This window comes from Saccoglossus kowalevskii, chromosome 15 (genome assembly GCF_978046115.1).
Source record: "Saccoglossus kowalevskii chromosome 15, keSacKowa6.1, whole genome shotgun sequence".
Classification (NCBI taxonomy): domain Eukaryota; kingdom Metazoa; phylum Hemichordata; class Enteropneusta; family Harrimaniidae; genus Saccoglossus; species Saccoglossus kowalevskii.
In genome coordinates, this window is record NC_140655.1 from 26,371,277 (window position 1) to 26,395,737 (window position 24,461).

A 24,461-nucleotide genomic window follows, 5' to 3' on the forward strand; every position below is an offset into this window, starting at 1 on the left:
TACAATAGAATTATTAAAAAAGTGAAATAATATTTCAAATTAAATAAAATTATAAAGATTTCACTGTCACAATATAAAAGTGAGATGGGCATGTCTAAAATATAATGATGAAGGCTGATATTCAAAATGAATTTTTTGGATAAACTGAAACCTAAATTAGGGCACTACAGAGAGAGATTTATTAGAACACTCAGCCTTTTAGAGAGTTCCAAAATTGGTCAATTTCTTGGCGGCCGATACTCGAATCAGACATACACATTTTCACCATCTGACAACCACAACCGATGACAACAGCCGAAAACTTCACAAAATAACTGTACTTTGGGCTAGTTGTTGGCACTCTCCTGAACATTGTAGCAAGATTATATCGACATCTTTTTCATTTTCTTTGCTGAATTTCTTTTGCTTTTTTATTAGCATTTGTTATCCTCTTCAGGTAAATTTTAGGAGTTAATAAATTCCATAGTCATTGACTGCCACTATACGGTACACAAGACAAGATCGAGTCAGTGCCCATCCCACCCTCCGTCAGGTCAGGCGTTCATTTCCATTTTTATTAAATAGATTTATTATTCACATAAACGCACAACTGGAATACATATCACAACCTATCATCAGCATACCTTTGAATGTCGGCCAAAAAAGAAAATTGACCGAATACACGGGAAATGCACTCACCTTTCGCATAAAACTTGTTTTTGAAAAGTGACCGGAAACGGAAACGGTACTTTTGAAGCGCGACCTCTAAAGGCAAAAACTAAAAATATTCAATATGGCGACGTGCAGTGAAATTTTGACACGCTCATTTCCGAAGATCGATACGGAACTATTTCAGTATGTGACAGGTAAGGAACTTATTGGGAGTTTTATATTAACGAAAATCTTACTTGTGGACAAGAATTTGTATTCGAAATCGAATCTCTTGCTTTACATCAGCGAAAAGCCGGGTGATAGCTGGACCGCGGACATGTTGCACAATTCATTGAAATTTAGCTTACGTATCAACGTTTGCCAAGAGAATGTGCCCATATTACATGTCCCGTATATTTTTTCCACAGCAGAACGTCCCCGTTCAGAATAATTCACACAAAACAAGATTCATTTATATGTGGGACCAATTTTAGGTTATATTTAATAATTTATTGACACAACACCGATATAGTACAATACGGCAGTATGGCCACTAAATACAACTATTAACTACATTTAAAATTGAATTAACATATTTGGCGAAAGGTATCATAAGATGAGTATCCAAAGTCATCCTTTTTGATAGTTATGTGATTCTCTTGAAAAATAGTTATTGTAGATGTAAAATTTCTAAACTGATCGCCTAAATAAAGCTGGTCGCTGTTCCAAAGCTGGGTAAAATTATAAACTTTTTTATGGTCTGTTTAGACCATAGAAAAAGTTTATATATACACATGTACAGTGTATTCCCTGTGATCTTTACTGCAGAAACTACTAAACTGATTTTTCAGCTGTTGAATCACTCCCTCATTGAACTTATGTCACTAAACAGTAACCACTGATCCAACATGACCTACAAACCCAACCAATCTATGTTTATACTTAATATTAATAAGCCAAACTGGTTTTATTCAAAATCTTGTTTAAATCAAAATGATACTACAGTATCGGGTAGGCAGGAACCTCCCTTCATATCTTGAAGTGCTGGTCTATTAATTAGAAAGCCAAAAATTATTTGTGATTGGTTGACACCCTTGTCACATCACCATGATCTATCGAATTAATCAGTCGCTAAATCTTTAACAGCACTGTAAATGTTCATACATTATGTAACTCTTACTGTGGATTGAGTTAATAAATATTTAGGTTTATAAATATTAAATTTAAAATTTATCTGAAAGATCACCCTCTGCAAAAGATCGTCCATGGGTGATGTTTACTACAATAAAAAATAAATACTGGGAAAAATAGTGTGGTAGTAAAAAAAATTTTGTTTTCAAGTGTATCACTAGGAAAGTAGCGTACAAATCAGCATCTGTATTTTTAGTTCCAATTTCACACACGCAACGACAGTGTCGTTCGGATGGTTACGTCAAGTTGTTTTCAACCAACATTTATAATTATCTTGTATACACAACATTCATACCTTTATGAGATTCACTGTATCATCTCACTTCATTTTGTAAACATTGAAATGGAATGTAGCGGTAAATGAGATTTCTAAATTGATATTCAAAAGGTATATTGAATGGCGGTACTGAAGACTTCAACTCGTCTGATGACGTCTATGATGCGATTGGTGACGTCTTGAAAGAAGTCGATGAAGGCAAATCAGACAATGAGATTAGAAATATATGTAAACGACTATTGAATTGCATGACACTGTGAGTAATCTAGTAATTTCAGTTATTTGTCGTTTTTGAAGTCGTTAATCAAATTCTCAAATAATTAAAGGTTATAAAGGTAAGGTAGTGGATATAAAACTTTTCTGAGGAAAATTAGCATATTAGATAGGAGGTTATTATCTGCTCCAAATATGCTAATTTTATTGAAGTGAAGGCAGAGTCTTACCTTTTATATAGTATACACCAGGTGGTTACTATAGACGATATTAGGCAATCAAAGCTGAATCCTGGGAGAGATGGCAGCAACAGCTTACTCGATATTCTAAGGTTCAGGTCAGACTGCCGAAGTTCCCGGATGTTCGGAAGTGGAAACTTCGGTAACCGTCAGGAGTCTTTGGTGATACATCAATCACATCGGCAATTTATACTACATTATCTATCTAAGAAGTCTTATATGTGCTACCAATACCTGAGCATATACTTTATGGCCACATTAATGCATATGCTTGCACATGAAATACACTACAAAATATCACAAATACATTTGTGATTCTTAGCACTTGCGTTAGTTTACAAAACATGTTACAGGCCTCAACAGGTGGCAGGGACGGATGCGTCAGTGTTACCACATGTTTAATTGGAATGTTATGCACTAAAAAATGCGTGTGTTTTTTGCAAAATGCACAATAATATTAACATTTTTGTATTATATGGCGAAAATACCCTAATTTTTGGTAGCCAAATATAAAATGGCAACTGCTGAGGGGTTAGCCAAAGCTGGGGATTTACAACTTGGCACAAAGACAAAACACTATGTACTTGATTTTGTTCAGATGGCTGATTGATGGCCATTTTGTTTCTTCAATAGCAGGGCATATAAATCAAAAATTGCATTTGTTTTATACAAAAACATTAAAATATTACTCGTTTTGACCATAAAATCACCTCTGTAATTTATCTATGAATAGAGCAAATACAGTACAAAATTTTGTTTTGTTTTAAAGGGGTCCCCTTCCAAACCCAGAGATTGCACCAAAGAATCATGGGACACATGCTTATGTTGTTTACAATGTTAATCTATCTTTTGTTATCCATTGTAATTTTAATCCAGAAGGTAAAAGTTATATATGATGTTGCATTTTGTCTTTGACAGTGCAGATGATTTTAGTGATAATGTCAATGGAGTGCTTCTGTTAGACACACCTGTTCACCTTGGTGAAATAGCTCAGAAACAAGGTATAGTGAACTGGTTACCTTCCTCTTATTTCATCCCTTTCCATCCTGAAATTAAATCTTTTGAATGCCAACACCAACTTTTGTCACCATTCACAAAAGTCAAGACGAACGATATAATGCTCCCAGATGAAAGAACTTCACAAATGTAGATGGATACAATTTACAGATTATTTATTTCACTATGTCTAGATAATCATATGTTCATCAGTATTATGTAGTCCGCCATCTTGATTTTCCAGCAAAGGTTTGTGGGTAAAGTGTGACATCATATTCTCTGCTGTGAAAAATTGAGAAAATGCTTTCATCTATAACCTGAGCAGTACTTATATTTGCCGAGCTCTTTCATCTGGAGATATAATATCATTAGCCTTGTCTTTTCCTTTAAATATAGCATAATTTTTTTCATATCTTTTTCAAAATTTTTCCAACCAATAGAAAATTATTTGATCCAAAATTATAAAGAAATTCAGAGAAAAATACACAAGAATATATTTTTCAAAATTTTTCCAACTAATAGCAAATTATTTGATCCATAATTATAAAGAAATTCAGAAAAAAATACTAAAAAAACTGTTGCACAAAACAATGCTGGGAAAAATTATGGCACTCAAGTTCTAAGACTTTATACGTCATTCTACATTAATTCCGTCATGTGACTCTACATATTATGCATATTTTTGTTTGCAGAGGAAACAGTACATGGTCATGGAATCTGGATGGTACAAAAGGACTCCTATTCAGTAAGTAGGTTTTATTACAATTTGAAGATGACAGTATGCCCGGTGTGTGTAAGCAGTAGTTTTGTTGCATCTACTGTTTCCCTGACCTATACAATATATGTATGTAAGCATGGTGTTAGGAACAGACGAGGCGATGATCAGAGTGAATAGAACGTTATTTGAGTTGCAGAAACACTCACTCCCAAGTTCTATTGTGGTTTTCAGAAAAATTAATTCCGGCTAAAATATATACAAAAAGTAAAGCATTTCTAAAAAGCTGTATTCAGTGGCATTCACATTTTGTATCTTTCTGTACTTGAAATTTCTTTATTTGCAAATAACATTGTTGTTTATTGTAAACATGTTTGAAAACATATCAATCTTTTCTCTCAAAATTGATCTCTAGGTCGTTGATAAAAAGAGGCTGGAAAAAGCGGAGGCTAAAATCAAAGCAAAACAAGAAAGAAGATCACAGAAAGAAGATACTGTGAAACCTGGGTATTTTGAGCAAAACCATAACTTCATTGAAAAACATTACTACTACTAATCTCTTCACCCGACATTTTTGTTTTGTTTTTGTAGTTTTGATTGTCCTTGCAATTTATTTTTCAGCTATTCAGTGGGAGCAGAAGCGTCAGCAAGCCAAGTTATTGATAGGAAAGAAGCAAAACTTGATTCTGCTGGTGGTAAAACAAGAGATATTCGAATTGAAGATTTTGATATTGCCTTTGGTGATAAGTAAGTACAATGTTTATCTGTTTGTTCACTAAACAAATTGTTTATTATTTCCCGGGCATGTCTGGGTCATTCTTATTCACACTTTGTATTAGTATCACACGTGGTTGGTTACTAATGCCTGTTTTGTGATTTGATTTAAAATGGCTGACTAGTGGCCATTTCACCAATATCGATATTCTCTGCATGTCTACTCTACATATGAATTAATCAATTTACATAAATAGGGGTCCAAGCTCATAACATCGTCCTTCACCAAACTTACTATCGGTGGCTTCTAAACAACCTTGTCTTCCTGAGACCAGGGGCAGATTTTTGAATGGCAGTGACTGACCAATCAGATTGCTCTTCTTCTTGAAGCAGGAAAGCAATCAATGAGATTCTTACTATTAGAAAAAGTCCAGATTATTGATGTCGCAATCAAAAAATTCCTTTTCTTATCGCAAATAAGACACAAACCAGACTTGCACTCTCTGAGAAGTTTGTTTAACCATTACTTATGATGACTGTCTATGAGCAAGAGTTAATTTTTTTCTGATCCATGGCTAACGAGAATGAGGTTATAGAGGCTTGCAATCACTAGCTCAGCTACGATGCTCATCACATTGTTTACGTATGGAAAAAGACTGAGGTCATCTAGAAATAGACCAACGTGTACGTGCATGCAAACTTTGTAATATGAATTCTATTAAAAATGAGTTCCATTTTTTTAATTTGTAATTTTTATAATCACATTAGATGTCTCTATATCCCACACTACTACTGCATCCCACCAACTGTAAATAACTTTCTTGAATTACTCAAAACTCAAAATGATGTACTTCTACAGCGATTAGCTGCGTTTGTATTCAATGAAACTTAGAAGGGAAGCTGCTAAAATATTATAAATAATTTAAATGTTTTGTATTTACTGTTTTGGGCAGATGGCCGTGTATCAGTTAATAAAGATCCTAATTTTAAAAAATAGGTCATTAACTGATTTTATTTTGTTATTATTCAGGGTATTAATGAAAGGTGCTAATCTTAATTTGATATATGGCCGGCGATATGGTCTCGTTGGAAGGAACGGACTTGGGAAAAGTACGCTATTAAAACTCATCGCTTGGTAAGTGTATACAAACACCTTTACTTAAGTCGAAATGACATGTGTTAATATGTTGAGATATAAGCATAAATAATTACAGGAAATCTTGTCAGTAGTCCATGGTAGAAGCGTTTAGAAGTCAATGCTGCACTATTGTCAACTCTCTGAACACTATAATTTTCCCGCCAAAATTGAAGTGCAACATTTGAATGGAATTCTTTTTATAATTTCTTTGTAAATTTTTGACAAGATAAACATAATTTTCTATTTACTGGAGGTCTTGATCAGCATTTTGGAAAAAATATATAAAAAAACTTATGCACTGGTAGGTTTCATTTTATGAATAATGACGAAAGCTATCTTTGGCACTCAAAAGGTTAGGTCATGTATGTAGGTAACTGACCCCTACATATGTTATTACTGCCATCGCCATATTGTTCCCCAAAGCAAAAGAGCAACATTGTCAGCTGCTGACTAGTAAGTTGCTGACTAGTTTGTTAAGCGTGCCTGGAGATTGTTACAATCAATTGGGTCAAACCAACCTCAACAGGATACTTCAAACTAATAGTGGGGCAAATAGAAGATCACGATATGATCGCCCAACGATTTATTTTATTCACTTGCATAAATTTGTAAATAATAAATGGCAAAGTTATCCAAACAAAATGTACGTACTGACACAGAATGAAATGTGAGGATACAGTCGCTGGTTTTCCTGGCGCATGTCATAAAATGAATGAGCACATTTAGCTGAGCGACACACCCTCGTAAGAGTGGTTTGATCTAAGCAAGATCAAGAGTGTGAGACTTCATAACTACATAAATCATAGAACGCTGTACAACATGCAAGATCAAATATACATTCAAATTTTGTGTAAACACACAATAGTTTTCACACAAGGTGCAATTGGTCACATGGTTGATTTCACAAATGTAATATTGTCTTGTTGTTGTTTACAGTGGCGATTTGAAGATCCCGTCCCATGTAGACATACTCCACGTGGAGCAAGAAGTGGTGGGTGACGATACGCTAGCGTTAGATAGTGTATTAGAATGTGATGAAGTCAGAGCCAGTCTACTGAAAGAAGAAAAGGAACTCAATGACAAAATTCAGGCAACCAGGTAATTATCTATCTTGTTATGAGATCCAGGGTTTGTCTGTCCTGGATTATATCAGTACCAATACTAACTCTTGGAATAGGAAAGATGCCTTTGAGTATTGGAAAGTACTGTCTCCACTGTTTCAATTGTTTTGCATTCCCCTGATAAGTGTACAGCACCGTTTGAGAAGACATTGCCATGCACAATTTCGAGATCTTGCAGTTTGCATTGTCTGTTGAACTGTTGTGTGTTGTCTTATCACTGGCACTCACTTGAGGAATGAACCTGTCCTGTACATGGCTAGATCTGACTGTGTTGTTTAAATGTCAGGATCTCTGACATGCAATTTCTACAATATTAACTACTGTATGTGTGAAGGTATCACTATATAAAGAATACTTTGCAAAAATGTTGTTTCATTAGATTCTATGTATTTTGTAGCCACATTATCTGTATCTTTGATTGGATAGTCAATGCAAATAGCACAATGGATAACTCTCAATGTCTTTAATTTCAGTCCCGGATCTACAGAAAGCTGTTTAAGTACCCGACTCTCACAAATATACACAAAATTAGAAGATATTGACGCTGATAAAGCACCATCAAGGTTTGATATATTTCTCCCAAGTATCCAAGTATAGTATATTGTATTATTATTATTAAACATAAATGCAATTCATAGACAAAAACAAACAGTATGTTGTGTGTTACTATTAAAAAGAACAATACTATAGTAGAAATGTAACACCCCAGCCCTTTTTTTTTATTAGCTCCGCTGTCGACTTTGTCAAGTGGAGCTTATCATATGAGTGATCGTCTATCGTCGTCCATCAACTTTTTATTTTTTCGACTTCTTCTTGAAAACTACAAGCCTGAATGCTTTGAAACTGTACATATTGTTCATTTTCTAATGATATCTTCAGTTTTTTAGTCCCCGTTCGGACGCAGTCCGAAAACGGGGACTTATGTTTTGCCCTGTGTGCGTCCGTGCGTCCGTGCGTCCGTGCGTCCGTGCGTCCGTGATCACCTGTATCTCGAACATGCATGGACCGATTAAGTTCAAACTTCACTCATACATCACACATTATATGGGACATATGCACATGCATTTTTTTCATGATCCGATTAACGATAGCCGAATAGCGGCCATTTTAAGGCCGAAAATGCATCAAAATCGCACATTTTCACCATTCCGGACCCGGATCTCAGTTATGCATGGACGGATTTTGTTCAAATTTGGTACATACATTAAACATAATAGGACCTTGATGCACGTCATTTTTTTTTTTGGATCGGGTTCGAAATGGCCGACTGGCGGCCATTTTGTTTTAAAGAATTCAGTTCTGGATCTGTATCTGAGACATGCTTGGATTGATCGAGTTCAAACTTCACACACACAAGGTACATCATGTCACAAATATGTATGTGCATTTGTTTCATGATCTCATTAACGATAGCCAAATGGCGGCCACTTTAAGGCCGAAAATGCATTGAAATCGCACATTTTCACCATTCCGGACCCGGATCTCAGTTATGCATGGACGGATTTCATTCAAATTTGGTACATACATTAAACATAATAGGACCTTGATGCACGTCATTTTTTTTTCGGATCAAGTTCGAAATAGCCGACTAGCGGCCATTTTGTTTTAAAGAATTCAGTTCTGGATCCGTATCTGAGACATGTCTGGATTGATCAAGTTCAAACTTCACACACACAAGGTACATCATGTCACAAATATGTATGTGCATTTGTTTCATGATCTCATTAACGATAGCCAAATGGGGGCCGCTTTAAGGCCGAAAATGCATTGAAATCGCACATTTTCACCATTCCGGACCCAGATCTCAGTTATGCATGGACGGATTTCATTCAAATTTGGTACATACATTAAACATAATAGGACCTTGATGCACGTCATTTTTTTTTCCGGATCAAGTTCGAAATAGCCGACTGGCGGCCATTTTGTTTTAAAGAATTCAGTTCTGGATCCGTATCCGAGACATGTCTGGATTGATCAAGTTCAAACTTCACACACACAAGGTACATCATGTCACAAATATGTATGTGCATTTGTTTCATGATCTCATTAACGATAGCCAAATGGGGGCCGCTTTAAGGCCGAAAATGCATTGAAATCACACATTTTCACCATTCCGGACCCGTATCTCAGTTATGCATGGATGGATTTTGTTCAAATTTGGTACATACATTAAATATAATAGGACCTTGATGCACGTCTTTTTTTTTCGGATCAAGTTCGAAATGGCCGACTGGCGGCCATTTTGTTAAAGAATTCAGTTCTGGATCCGTATCCAAGACATGTCTGGATTGATCAAGTTCAAACTTCACACACACATGGTACATCATGTCACAAATAGATATGTGCATTTGTTTCATGATCTGCTTAACAATAGCGGAATGATGGCCATTTTAAGGCCGAAAATGCATCAAAATCACGTATTTTCACAATTCCAGAACCGGATCTCAGTCATGCATGGATGGATTTTGTTCAAATTTGGTACATACATTAAACATAATAGGACCTTGATGCACGTCTTTTTTTTCCGGATCAAGTTCGAAATGGCAGACTGGCGGCCATTTTGTTAAAGAATTCAGTTCTGGATCCGTATCCAAGACATGTCTGGATTGATCAAGTTCAAACTTCACACACACATGGTACATCATGTCACAAATAGATATGTGCATTTGTTTCATGATCTGCTTAACAATAGCGGAATGATGGCCATTTTAAGGCCGAAAATGCATCAAAATCACGTATTCTCACAATTCCAGAACCGGATCTCAGTCATGCATGGATGGATTTTGTTCAGATTTAGCACAATGTGTTGTACATATGCAGGTGCATTTCGGTCATGATCTGCTTTGAATGTATATGTCACTCAAATATGAACGGAACGGGGACGTGTCATTGACAATGACTTGTTAATTGGAATGTTCAGTGCTAACAGCAGAGCTATCTCAGCCGAGAGGCTGCTTGTTTTTGAATACTTGGCCAATGCAATACTACAATTGCATATTTGTTTTATAGTCTTTCCTTTTAGTCTTTCTCGTTTGTTTGATATCACATTTTTTAAACAAGGATTTTATTTTTCTTATAAATCCTCCATATTCATGATCAAAGGTTACAACCCGAACGCATGCATAATCACCTGTGTCTCATACATACATGTAGTACTATAGAATATGTCTATTTTGTTGTGATATGTACAATCTTTTCATATCACATTGTCAAGTCTGATAGTTATTTGTACAGATATATTTATACTTACTGTGTCCTTTTTATTTCAGAGCTTCTGTAATTCTTGCTGGGTTAGGGTTTTCAACACATATGCAGTCACAAAAAACAAGGTAGGTATACTGTAAAATACTGTATTTTCACTTGTAATTCATTTTCGCTGAATGAATGATTCAGTGAAAATAAAATCCAGCGAATGTACCTTTATTCTTATATTTTACATTCAACTTGTCAAAAATCAGTGAAAATAAATTCCATACAAAACACCCAACAAATTAATTCCAGCGAAAATAATGTATTTTACAGTATCCATTCTCACATTCTTTAAACTGTTGACACATTCAAGTCTTTCACAGGGGTTCTTAATTTCGTCTATCAAGCTGTCAAATTTCTGATAGCGGAAAATATAGTTTAAGCCAGATTGTAAAATTAAGTGTTTTTGATAACCCAAGCCTTTCCTAGATTTTGCAATCCTTCCCTGTATCTTTCATGGCTAAACTGGAAAGTGGCCACTAGAGGATGCCCACTTCCTGTTTCTAACTGCATCCCTGCATCTGTTATGGTTAAACTGGAAAGTGGTCACATCATTTTGATTTGTCTACTGAAGATGGCTGGCTTGACCCATCAGGTCATTTAAATACTACTGGCATAGGTCTAATAGCTAAATTATTCTTAAATGTGTATTGTCTTGAGACTGAACACAAAATATGTGCTTTGGTCAGTCACAAAATGATTGTGAATAGAAACCTTTATACTAATTAATTATGTATGCCATGCCATTGACATTTTTTATCTCGCTATAAATGATATTATTCATTGTCACATGCATAACACATGTATCTCCATAGTGACAAATACCATGGGATACAGGTTTTCTCTCTGCTGTTATATTCTACCACACACACCAAAATTATTCACTTTTTAACAAAAAAAGAGAATTATATATGCTTATGGTCTTTACCATTAAGGGAGGGAATGAAAATCAAACAAGTGGTTTCTGGCCTAGTATCCGGAGAGATCGGGGGAGCTCTGAGGTGCTGCTCCCCATAGCTCAGGGAAGCTCCGCGCGATATGCAAATTTATGAAGAATATTCATGAACTGAAAATTCAGTGCGGTGCCTAATTTTCGCCAGCAGACTGGAACAAATTGAAAACTCATTGTTTAACTGCAAAAGAACATCAATTGCTGTATAAAAATAGAACACCTTAAATAGGTGTTCTAGATAGAACACCTTAAACAGTTTCCTTAGTAAAATGCCATTATGTCAAACCATCAAAATCAAACTGCCTGAATATAATTGAGACACTTTCATTGACTTGAACGCACTGGCACTGAATCCAAATTGGAAATCTATAACAGGACAGGAATCTCGGCTCCCTGAACTTTGAACCAATTTCTATTAATTTATCAAACACCAGGCAGCTACTTGACCAGTTGAACCTGTTCGTAATCGGACAGAAAAAATGCCATTTCCGGCGACCTCATTAATAGCTAATTAGTGACATTTTTACGCAGATACCTGACAGGAAACTGCTTGTTGGATTGTGATCACCTCTCTAGATACACAACGAAAACTATGCATATCAAAATTTTTGTTTTATGTGAAAGATAACAGACATTAACTTTGCTGTCCAGAAGGTTAATTAGAATTAATGTCACCGTATATATTCTTTATTGTCACTTACAGGGAGTTTTCCGGTGGTTGGCGAATGAGGCTGGCATTGGCAAGAGCTTTGTTTTCCAGGCCAGATTTACTATTGTTGGATGAACCCACTAACATGTTGGATTTAAAAGCAATATTATGGTTAGAAAATTACTTACAGGTGAGAAGTGTAACCATCTATTTATGATTTCTTAATATTCATTAAAGGTGACCCCTAAAGATCACACATCCTGGTACCTTCTGATTGTGTTATCCTATTGTACGTCAATGATGTTGCCATAGCTACTCATTGACTGGCTAGATTTATTCTCGGGGACAGACATCCTGTCATTTTCACCGCCTGTCAACCATCACAGTGAAAACAAAAGCCGAAAACTCTCAGAAAACGGTACTCTGGGGTAGTTGTTGAGACTCTCCTGAACAGTGTAACAAGATTACCCCTAAATGTACAATATATATAAATTTGGTTGTTCAGGATTAATTCAAAGTTGAGTTTGTACTGTTTTTCGGCTTTATCTGGTTTCACCTGCTCTTCGACCGGTGTTCCACAACAACTTGCACTGAGCCCATAGAAATACATGGTACAGTTGTGCCTGTCTTAGCAACACAGAACGTTCTGTGCTACAAGTATCGTTTGGTTTGTCAAAATACAACAAACATCCTGACATAATGCTTCGTGATTCTAAACTAACTCAAATATTGTTGTTGTTTGTTTTTTTCTGTAGGGTTGGCCAACCACGTTGCTGGTGGTTTCTCACGACAGGAATTTTCTGAATGCCGTCGCCACTGATATTATTCATTTACACTCACAGAAATTAGAAACTTACAAAGGAGATTATGAATTATTTGTTAAAACAAAAACAGAAAAATTAAAGAATCAACAGCGAGAGTACGAGTCACAAATGAAAGAGAGAGAACATATACAGGTACAGAATTGGTTTTTAACTTAACACCAAGATCAACTTTTGTGACCTTGAACTTATGTGTTTTTGTTTTTTTCAATCCTGTTTCTAACAATTTGTATATAAGAAACAGATACAATATTTGAACTTTGGCATGCTAACAAAAACATGTATAATCTATCTGACCCCCTAGATTGGTTAAAATTAACACTATTAAGGAATAGTGTTTTGTAAAGTACTCTGCTACTCAAGATGCATTCGCAGAAAAAATAATATTTACTGTTGCCATGACAACACTAAAACTGTACCTTTGTTTTATTTGCAGGCTTTTATTGACAGGTTCAGATACAATGCCAACAGAGCTGCACTTGTACAAAGTAAAATCAAACTATTAGAAAGAATGTAAGTAAAGTTCAACTGGAACTCACACAGTCCTTGAATTCATAACATTTTGCCTGGATATCATATACACACACTGGCTAAAGGTTGACCATTAGAAACTCAGGGGGAGGGGGATAGAATTTGAAAAAGAAATCCACATAGTGGAGAAAAAAAATTCTATAGAGACAATAACAGAAGAAAATATATTTAGAAAAGAAAATATTTAATAATAAAAAAGTTGTACATATACTATGATATAGTGGTTTTTTTCTCGAAGTATATGCTCTTTATTATTTTAGGAAAACAATAGAATTCATACGTTCAAAAAATGCTGTGCGGATATGCTCGAAAGTGTTACAGGAACATTTTGAAAGTTATTTTTTAGGAACTGTACATCAAATTTATGTTACATACTAACACTTTCCGTTGTTTACACCTGCAAACAATGTCGGGCATGACTGAAATAGAACTACATCCTTGAACGCAAATGACCGCGTATACACTAAAATACGAGTAAATGCAGGGAAAAGATATACAATAATAAGATTATCATGAGAATACTGCAAATTATGCACTCAGGCAGTACAGTATCACATTGACCTCTACTATACAACGATCGATTATATCATTGTACTGTTTTTGTGTATACTTTGTGGTGTTCTCATCATAATTTCATATTATGCATATACCGTAATAGTTGAAAGAATAGATTCTAACCATTAGTACAAACCTGTACGAAAGTGTTATGGATACGATTGAATATGTTTACATCATATTCAAACACATTACCTTTTGTTTGTATAAAAACAAAGTTATTATAATAATATCGCAAGGAATACATTCAGCTAACCTACACCATCAAATAATTTTGTCCATACTTCGCGATATTTTCACAATTACTTTGTGGTAGAAATATGATGGGGAACTGTTATGTATTTACTGTATAAACATTTGAACTGTGAATATGTTTGTCTAACAATGTTGATGTTAATCATATCTCCTACGTTTTGATGTTAAACAGGCCACATATTACGCCAGTTGAAAAAGAATCTGAAGTTATACTCAGGTATGTACAGCAGTATTTTACAGTAGACTATGTTTTTGTGATTTCATGTTTTGAGATAAATTTATTCCATTTTTTTTTTTTTACTGATTTTCATGCATTTTTTATCGGAGTAATTTTTCCATATAATCTTTTTTGGATCCATTTGGATTTGCATCAAACATGGTTGACTGGTGTCACTCTTACCAGTACTCAACATGTTTAATTTGCAATAAAAAAGACTTTCATCACAGATTGCGAAGTTCATATGATGTTGTGAAGTGTGAAAATGGGGGCAATACATTTAATTGGGATTTATGAAATGTATATCGATGATTGTCGATTTTCAGTTTTTATTATGCTGTATTTGCTTTGTTATCAATTCTTCTATAGGTTTGCAGAGGTTAATGAAAAGTTATCACCTCCAATATTACAATTGGATGAGGTGAAATTCTACTACAGTGAAGATAAACCCATTTTTAATAGCATTGATGTATCAGCCAACCTGGAATCAAGAATATGTATTGTAAGTAAGAAGAGTCCTGAATGATACTGCCCTCTAGTGGCAGGTGACTGCCCTCTAGTGGCAGGTGATGCATGCCTCCATAGATCACTTTCCTAGAAGTAGTGAGACTGGGGTGAGAGCGTTTTTCATGGCGCAAATACAGACATGCCACCCTGTTGATATTTAGTAAAGGAGAATCTTATATTTGTCACATAGTTGCAAGCACAAGCATACAAGGGTATATTACATTATTACATTCCAAAATGGTATGTGCTCGCTTGCACAATGCTGTATCTTTGACTTCCGGGAAAGTGATCTATTGAATGTCAATGCCTGCCTTCTTGTGAGATGTCTGCCCTCTAGTGGTGATGATGCCTTTCATTCTGTATGAAATCTTTCTTCCAGTGAGAACAATGCCCTCTCTGTGTGATGTCTGCCCTCTAGTGGGGATTATGCCATTCTTTCTGTATGACATCTGTTCTCTAATAAGAACAATACCCTTCTTTCTGTGTGATGTCTGCCCTCTAGTGGTGATGATGCCTTTCTTTCTTTTCTTTCATCTTGCGGAAATAATTCCCTCCCTTCTGTGTGATGCCTCCCCTTCGTCCACTCTCATTCTAAATTAGTGTTATCTTTACTGTTGGTGTGTTTTTTTTCATGATTTGACTCAAAATTGATATGTCCGGCTTGTTTCCCATGCAGAAATAATTGTCACTGATTCTGTTTAAATTTGTCAGTTTGTGACAAAATATAATGGTATGCATATATCTTGTGTGCATATATCTTGTGTGCATATATCTTGTGTGCATATATCTTGTGTGCATATATCTTGTGTGTGTGCATATATCTTGTGTGTGTGCATATATCTTGTGTGTGTGCATATATATTGTGTGTGTGCATATATCTTGTGTGCATATATCTTGTGTGTGTGCATATATCTTGTGTGTGTGCATATATCTTGTGTGCATATATCTTGTGATCAGACACAATGTCCTGGCCATGTAGGTTTTCAAATGCACTGCATGCACAAACCAATCGATTATCCTACCAATGTGGACTGGGGAAATTCCATATAAATGTAAGTTATTTTTCCAGAGATACAATACAGTCGTACATGTAATTCATGATATCTCTAAGGGCAATTATTGGACTGTGACATGTCTTGTTATTGTAACATGTCTTGTTATTGTAATGTACATGTATAGTGCAATGGGAACACCAGGGGTTTTTCTAGAAAAAAACTGCAAGAGGAGCACTGCAATTCAGCGGAGCCACCGGGGTGTTGAGTTTTTTATAATTCTAAGTTACAATGGAGCATTCTATGGCTTCCTTGGGACCAAAATTACTATCAGACAGGTCACAGTTGAAGACTGTGGCCACATGTGATCTCTGGTCACTCCGAATTTTATGGTTGCCAGAGAATCTGCTCCCCAGGGTAAGAGGGCGCATGTCCATGGCATGAGGGCGCTGTGCCCCTGTTCCCTTGGAAACACTATTTATTGATTTTCATGTTACTGTGTATAGGTTGGTGAGAATGGAACTGGTAAAACAACATTACTGAAGATTCTCCTTGGAGATTTGTCACCAGTTAAAGGGATCAGACATGCACATAGGAATTTACAAATCGGTTATTTTAGTCAACATCACGTCGACCAATTAGATATGGATATGACGTCACTGGAAGTTATGTCAACTAAGTTTCCAGGTTAGTTGTGAACACATGGGTTGATTGTGGCTGGTTAGTGAAATACATGGCTTGGGAATGGCTTATCATGTTATCAGCAGAATGAGTTGATGACTGGGTTGATTATGGCTGATTAGTGGAAACACATGGGTTGGGGATGGCTTATCATGTGATCAAAGGAATGAGTTGATGACTGGGTTGATTATGGCTGATAAGTGAAAACATGGGTTGGGGATGGCTTATGTGATCAAAGGAATGAGTTGATGACTGGGTTGATTATGGCTGATTAGTGAAAATACATGGGTTGGGGATGGCTTATCATGTGATCAAAGGAATGAGTTGATGACTGGGTTGATTATGGCTGATAAGTGAAAACATGGGTTGGGGATGGCTTATGTAATCAAAGGAATGAGTTGATGACTGGGTTGATTATGGCTGATTAGTGAAAATACATGGGTTGGGGATGGCTTATCATGTGATCAAAGGAATGAGTTGATGACTGGGTTGATTATGGCTGATAAGTGAAAACATGGGTTGGGGATGGCTTATGTGATCAAAGGAATAAGTCGATGACTGGGTTGATTGTGGCTGATTAGTGAAAATACATGGCTTGGCTTATCGTGTGATCAAAGAATGAGTTGATGACCGGGTTGATTATGGCCGATTAGTGGAAACACATGGGTTGGGGATGGCTTATCATGTGATCAAAGGAATGAGTTGATGACTGGGTTGATTATGGCTGATTAGTGAAAACATGGGTTGGGGATGGCTTATCATGTGATCAAAGGAATGAGTTGATGACTGGGTTGATTATGGCTGATTAGTGAAAACATGGGTTGGGGATGGCTTATCATGTGATCAAAGGAATGAGTTGATGACTGGGTTGATTATGGCTGATTAGTAAAAATACATGGGTTGGGGATGGCTTATCATGTGGTCAAAGGAATGAGTTGATGACTGGGTTGATTATGGCTGATTAGTGAAAACATGGGTTGGGGATGGCTTATGTGATCAAAGGAATAAGTCGATGACTGGGTTGATTGTGGCTGATTAGTGAAAATACATGGCTTGGCTTATCATGTGATCAAAGAATGAGTTGATGACCGGGTTGATTATGGCTGATTAGTGGAAACACATGGGTTGGGGATGGCTTATGTAATCAAAGGAATGAGTTGATGACTGGGTTGATTATGGCTGATTAGTGAAAACATGGGTTGGGGATGGCTTATGTGATCAAAGGAATGAGTTGATGACTGGGTTGATTATGGCCGATTAGTGAAAATACATGGCTTGGCTTATCATGTTATCAGCAGAATGAGTTGATGACCGGGTTGATTATGGATGATTAGGGTAAACACATGGGTTGGGGATGGCTGATAATTTGATCAGCAGAATGAATTGATGACTGGGTTGATTATGGCTGATTAGTGTGAACACATGGGTTGGTTACATTGGTGATGACTGGTTTTCTTCATCATTGCTGTTCATATATGCATGTATTTATGAAATTGTTCTTCTTAATTTCTGTCTCTAGGTAAAACGGTTGAGATGTATCGCCATGCATTAGGTGGTTTTGGAATTTCAGGTGACTTAGCATTGCGGCCTGTATCTAGTCTTTCTGGAGGACAGAAAAGTCGAGTAGCATTTGCTATTCTCAGTATGCTGAGGTAAGACTTGCATACAAAGTTTCGCTCCTGTATTACCATAATCCGTTCAATAGTTAGATTTGGAAATGATTAGGTATTGGTGATATGGTAGAGTCATTGTAGATGTCGATGGGGGTAATTTTAAAAGAAATGTGAAATATAAAAATACAGGAACACTTATTAGTTTTCTTGTGAGGGGATGGATGGCTTATGAATGTGATACTTCTTGCTCAGTTGTTGAATTACAAAAGGGAATTAAAAGTTATAATATTAGCAAAAAAGGTGGTCCAACTAATAAAGGAGTGAGAGGGTCTAATTAAGAGGAGTCAGGAGGTCCAATTATTACAGGGGTTAGAGAGTCCAATTGATAGAGGGGTGAGACTTGTTAGAAAGTCCTATTATTAGAGGGGTGAGAGAGGCCCGATTAATAGAGGGTGAGCAGTTTCAATTAAAAGAGGAGTTAGAAGGTTCAAATAAAAGAGGAGTTAGAAGGTTCAATTAAAAGAGGAGTTAGAAGGTTCAATTAAAAGAGGAGTTAGAAGGTTCAAATAAAAGAGGAGTTAGAAGGTTCAAATAAAAGAGGAGTTAGAAGGTTCAATTAAAAGAGGAGTTAGCAGGTTCAATTAAAAGAGGAGTTAGAAGGTTCAATTAAAAGAAGAGTTACAAGGTTCAATTAAAAGAGGAGTTAGAAGGTTCAATTAAAAGAGGAGTTAGAAGGTTCAATTAAAAGAGGAGTTACAAGGTTCAATTAAAAGAGGAGTTAGAAGGTTCAATTAAAAGAGGAGTTAGAAGGTTCAATTAAAAGAGGAGTTAGAAGGTTCAATTAAAAGAGGAGTTAGAAGGTTCAATTAAAAGAGGAGTTAGAAGGTTCAATTAAAAGAGGAGTTAGAAGGTTCAATTAAAAGAGGAGTTAGAAGGTTCAATTAAAAGAGGAGTTAGAAGGTTCAATTAAAAGAGGAGTTAGAAGGTTCAATTAAGAGGAGTTACAAGGTTCAATTAAAAGAGGAGTTACAAGATTCAATTAAAAGAGGAGTTACAAGATTCAATTAAAAGAGGAGTTACAAGATTCAATTAAAAGAGGAGTTACAAGATTCAATTAAAAGAGGAGTTACAAGGTTCAATTAAAAGAGGTGAAAGAGTCCAAATAATAGTGGGACCAGACAATTCAATTAAAAGAGGGGTGGAGGGTCTAATTAATAGAGCAGTCCAACAAATAACAGGGAGTGGCAAAGGGTTTAATTAATGAAGGAAACAAACCAATAAAGAAGAATAAGAAGGTTCAATTAATAGAGGAGTCCAAGAAAAAATATTATATTTAATAATTGTGATTCAAGGTAAATTTTATGATCAGTCCTGAATCTCATCTAAGATTTGGAGATGATTGAATAATTTTTAAACTCACAACTTATCACATTCAATTAAAATTTGACTTTCTAATATATTTTGAAATATTATAATATTTTTGACTTTTCCTGTCATTTTATGCTTTAACTTTATGTTGAGATAATATCAAAATTAAAATCTCTTTTAAAACGAGTTTGATTTTCTCATTTTGATCTTTGTATTTTATACACAACTGTACAGAATGAATGCATGTAAAGTACAAATAAACCTGAATGCACAAAAATTTATTTAGATATAGAATGTACAGAATTGAAGGAAAGTTACTGTCTAGAAATGTTTCCAAAAGTTAAGATTATATTATATTATATTCTTTTCTTACAACAGTATGTTTTAATTTCAGGCCTAACTTCTTCATACTTGATGAACCCACAAATCATTTAGACATGGAAACCATTGAGGCTTTGGGTAAAGTTCTTAATAAATTCCAGGTATGGTTATTCATATTTTCTGTAACAAGTTCATGGTATAGTGGTTGAGATATTCTTATTAGTTCTTGTTTTAGACAAAGTCAAAAATCATCTGCGTGTCCAGAGCCATTTCTCAGACATGCTTTGACCGATCATATTCAAATTTAACAAACAGACTATGTATAATGACTTACATATGCATATCAATTTTAAATTAGATTTGATCAAGTATGGCTGACTGGCAGCCAGTTTGGTTCCCAAAATTGCTAATGTCGTGAACCGTTTCTCAGAGATGAATGGGCAATTTCATTCTTATCATGCATATTGAATTGCAGCTGCAAGTCAAATTTTTCTGAGATTTTAATGATTTTGGCAAACTGATGGCCATTTTGTTTTTATTCATGTGATTTTATTAAAACTTTGTATAATGATCACGCATATTAGATGCACATCATATTTTTGTTGTGATTCAAACAACAATGGACGACTGGCGGCCATTTTGTTTTTATAAATGTCCATGCCGATTCTTCACTAATATACAAGTACCTACTATACTCTGAGGTTGCGTTATTTTGTGAATTTAACTTTTTCAATAGCCGCATCATCTCCAGATGTTGCACCTTGACTTGAGCTGCACAGGCTTTAAGCCAAGGGACAATATCTATGTTCACCTAACACAATAGCGTTTTACAGTTATCAGTCTTCACAGTCTGCATAAAGACACACAGACGTGTGGATTTACAGAAATTATAAACATACGTCTAGAGCAATAGGTCACATGACCAATAGAGTTATAAATATCCATAGTGATAACAAATGTCCTAGCAAGTACAAATATTTTTGATATGTTGTGGTCATGTTTTTACAATGGAAAAGTGTGAATACACATATTCTATGTATGATAAGTTATAATACCATTCTGCATTATCTAATGGAGTAAATGAGCCATTAAAAATCACATCACAAAGTCAGAGAAAGTCCGTCATACACCAACTTAGCCATACTCATTGCCAAACATCACAAAAGCTCTCTTCAAAAGGCAACTGAAAGCTGCACGACAACATTCAAACAGCCGCAATTACTATCTTCCCCTTTTCTGACCAAATCACGCCCTCTACCGACAGTAGGTGTTTTTACTTTCGTTTTTATACATCTTGATCAAACCATACATAGACTGGAATACTATAATCAAACAGTATTAAATACATAATTTACAAACCCATAATCTTAAAAAATGCTAAAACCATTTCTCAATGACAGATCAACTTTTACACTTGTTATTCTTGTCTTTTACAGGGAGGTGTGATACTAGTTTCTCACGACGAGAGACTGATTACAATGATTTGCAAGGAATTGTGGGTATGTGGCAATGGAACCGTCAAACGCGTTGAAGGAGGATTTGCTGAATACAAACAAATACTGGAGGAAGAGTTCGCTTCCCAATAAAACTGTCAAATTGGTGTGAAGATAATAAGCAACAACGTCATAGATGCAACAGATTCTGTGCTTGAACTTGAGATTAATTACACCTGCTGGACTACATCATGTATGCAATAAAACACTGCAGCATAATCGCAATATTGACGTCACAATGTAGTTTGTGATATAAAGAAACCGACAGTAGCGGATCCAGGCATACGCCCATGCTGTCGTCAGATTCACAAGAAAGTACCAACAATGGGGAGGATTTCCCAGACTAGGAAATGACACGTCCCCGTACATCTGACATCAATATATACCTACTCTTACTACTCATGTCTATATCTTGCTTACTGCTATATAAATACCCCGCCATCAGTCATCTCACTAATCGTCATCCTCAACATTAAAAGTAATTATTTTTTTGATCTATTAATGATCACTTATTACACATTTTATTCATTATTTACTGTATTTTTTTTTTTGCATAATGTTTTCAACTTTTGTTTCAGAAATGTTGATACATTGTATTTATTCACTACACTATACTGCTAATAAATCGATGTCCTTCTGTTCTGCAGACCTTGCCAGCTCTAAACCTGAAATTAAATTGTCTGCTTTTTATTTCTACTTTTTTGAGCAGCACTGCATGTCATCAGCAACATCCCTGCTTAGGTATGAACTTTTGTTCTTATATCTACTCCCTTTTCAGAACTTTTTTTTGGGGGGGGGGTTAATTAAAACTAATCATATGCCAATAATATAATGATAACTTATCTATCAAGACAAGCAATTTTGAGGCTAGAGGAAAAAAAGTAAAGAGCCATAGTGAATAAACAATTACTGTTGAGTAACACATATGATAAATTGCTTTTTGTTATGTTTATATGGCTTTGTGTTGACGTATACAAAGTCTTCAAATTTAAACAAACTAGCCCATATAATAAGCATTTTTGGTAACCTTTCAAACACTTGTATAATTCGCATCTGGCGAGGTTTGCATAGTTTATCCCCAGTTTCCCAATTCTCATAACTTTCACATTTTAAAGCAAGGTGAAACATACTTAGTCATGTTTCTGAACATATATTGTAACTAGATTGGCATTGTGGTTCAGAACATGTTTTACATGTGTAAATGTACAAAATCTTTTGTAAAACTGAATAATTAACAGTCCCACCGAAGACTAACTTCTCTCTCACTCTTGATTATTCAAATTCCAAAATTCATAGTCATGTTTTTTTTGGGTAATTATTACATTGCTTACAATCTCCCAAATAAGAGATGGTAACTGACAGAATTTTTCTTGGTTGATTTTTACCTCGCCGATGATGATAAAGAAGTAGTGGGGTATAGTTACAATGTCTGTCTACTGTTTTCATTGTTATCAACCACAGTATAATCTCGGAGCAGTTCAAGTTTGCTATAGCTATCTCGTATATTTTCAGAGATGTTGAGGAAAATGTGCCTTATTGGCTTAAACAGGAGGAGTTTGCAATCAAATGTAACAGATACCTGTGTCTAAGTGGGAACGTGCAACCAACACAAAGTGTAATTGAATACTGATAAGATTAGTCTAAACGTGTATTTAGAATATGGATAATAAGAATTTTTATTTTTACCTCACCTGTATTTTAGATGAAGAAAAGAGGAAACATCTGTCTTCCTCCTTGTTGTCCTAAACCCCTTGTTTCTTGTATAAATTAAGTGCAGAAATTAAGACATTTGAACAAGATGTCTGTCAAAGATACGTTACTTAGATAGCATAGTCACTAGAATAGAACTACAGAAAAGCTGTGAATATCTTGATCTTTATTCGTATATGTAGGTATATCTCTAGTACATACAGTACTATTTCGAAACCATCCCAGGAGACAAGCCCCAGTCAGTCTGTACAACGTGATACACAGCAGTCAAATCAAAAGTTTACCTAGAAAAAAAGAAACCTTGGTAACCTGACATGGATGACGAGCATCCGTCAGCAACATTTTTTATAACTAACAACCTAAAGCAATGTTCAAGAAAGATAAACTTTGAAAGGTATCCTGACCTTAGAGTATTAGCCTCTGACAACATCGCTTTTATAACTGATAGCCAGAAGCAATGTTTAAGAGTACTGAACTCTAAAAGGTATCGCGACCTGCAGTATGAGCCTCTGGCAGCATTCCTTCATAATTAATAAGCAATGTCCGAAAGATGAACTTTGAAAAGTCCCTTGCAGCATTCTTTGAAACTGACAACAATTTTTGAGAGTTGAACTTCGAAAGATACCCTGACGAGGAGTATGATTCTCTTGTCAGCAGTCTTTGAAATAGACAACCTAAACTAATGCTTGAAGGAAAACTTTTAAAGGTACCGAGTGTGTGCCACCTCTACTGCTTCCTGTGATAACTGGCACCCAAAAGATATTTTGGAGAGAGAGTCGCCACCTGCGCATGCGTCAAATGGCCATAGCGTGTCATTGTTTACAAACAAGCGTCTACCATGAGCCTTCGCGTTTTTAGCGTGTGTTGTCGATTCGGACTCAATTCCCACGCGTGCGCAAGTGACGACCCTCCCGCTTTAAAGTAAGAACATCCGAAAACATCCTCTGATAACGGAGTGGAATGTAGAAAAAGATGAATTTTGAAAGATATCTTGTCATACGATTCATTTGCAGTATGCTTAGAAAATGACAACTTGAAGCAATGTTCAATAATGACGAACTTTGAAAGGTGTCCTAACCTTAGAGTGCGAGCCTCTGGCAAAATTCTTTTTATAACTGATAATCAGAACAAATCTTCCAGAGTCTGAACTTTGAGACGTATCTTGGTCTACAATACGAGCTTCTTGCATCGTTTTTGTGAAACTGACAACCTGAGGCAATGTTTTAGAGATTATAACTTTGAAATTTTGACCTGGAATATGGGAGTATGTGCCTATTTTAGAATTTCTGAAACTGACAACTAGAGTCAATATT

The 24,461-nt window shown here is 35.6% G+C and overlaps 2 protein-coding genes across 3 annotated transcripts in view; one reads left to right on the forward strand and one right to left on the reverse strand.

The window, feature by feature from the left end:
* The window catches only part of LOC100368479 (protein LZIC-like), a 41,044-nt gene extending 40,295 nt beyond the window's left edge, over nucleotides 1–749 (reverse strand). Inside the window, exon 1 of one of the 2 annotated variants that reach the window (XM_006818047.3) lies at nucleotides 679–749. The gene's annotated coding sequence lies outside the window, so the exon portion shown is untranslated. The other variant, XM_085490640.1, reaches the window with a different exon arrangement.
* LOC100368333 (ATP-binding cassette sub-family F member 3-like) lies at nucleotides 742–22,692 on the forward strand. Its single transcript, XM_002735993.4, has 19 exons — nucleotides 742–845; nucleotides 2,210–2,354; nucleotides 3,469–3,551; nucleotides 4,239–4,291; nucleotides 4,677–4,768; nucleotides 4,883–5,008; nucleotides 6,006–6,110; nucleotides 7,050–7,211; nucleotides 7,708–7,797; nucleotides 10,504–10,563; nucleotides 12,139–12,274; nucleotides 12,840–13,040; nucleotides 13,342–13,418; nucleotides 14,419–14,463; nucleotides 14,833–14,965; nucleotides 16,469–16,649; nucleotides 18,163–18,295; nucleotides 20,019–20,106; nucleotides 21,382–22,692. The coding sequence occupies exons 1-19, from the start codon at nucleotides 773–775 to the stop codon at nucleotides 21,529–21,531; spliced, it is 2,133 nt and encodes a 710-aa protein (XP_002736039.1). The 5' UTR covers nucleotides 742–772; the 3' UTR covers nucleotides 21,532–22,692.
* Nucleotides 22,693–24,461: the final 1,769 nt, after the last annotated feature.

Bases quoted from the DNA above. Each gene is read 5' to 3' on its own strand.
- LOC100368333 (XM_002735993.4), top strand. From the start codon at position 773: ATGGCGACGTGCAGTGAAATTTTGACACGCTCATTTCCGAAGATCGAT. The intron at 6,111-7,049 runs GTAAGTGTATAC...TGTTGTTTACAG, and splicing joins CTATTAAAACTCATCGCTTG to TGGCGATTTGAAGATCCCGT. The intron at 13,419-14,418 runs GTAAGTAAAGTT...GATGTTAAACAG, and splicing joins ATCAAACTATTAGAAAGAAT to GCCACATATTACGCCAGTTG.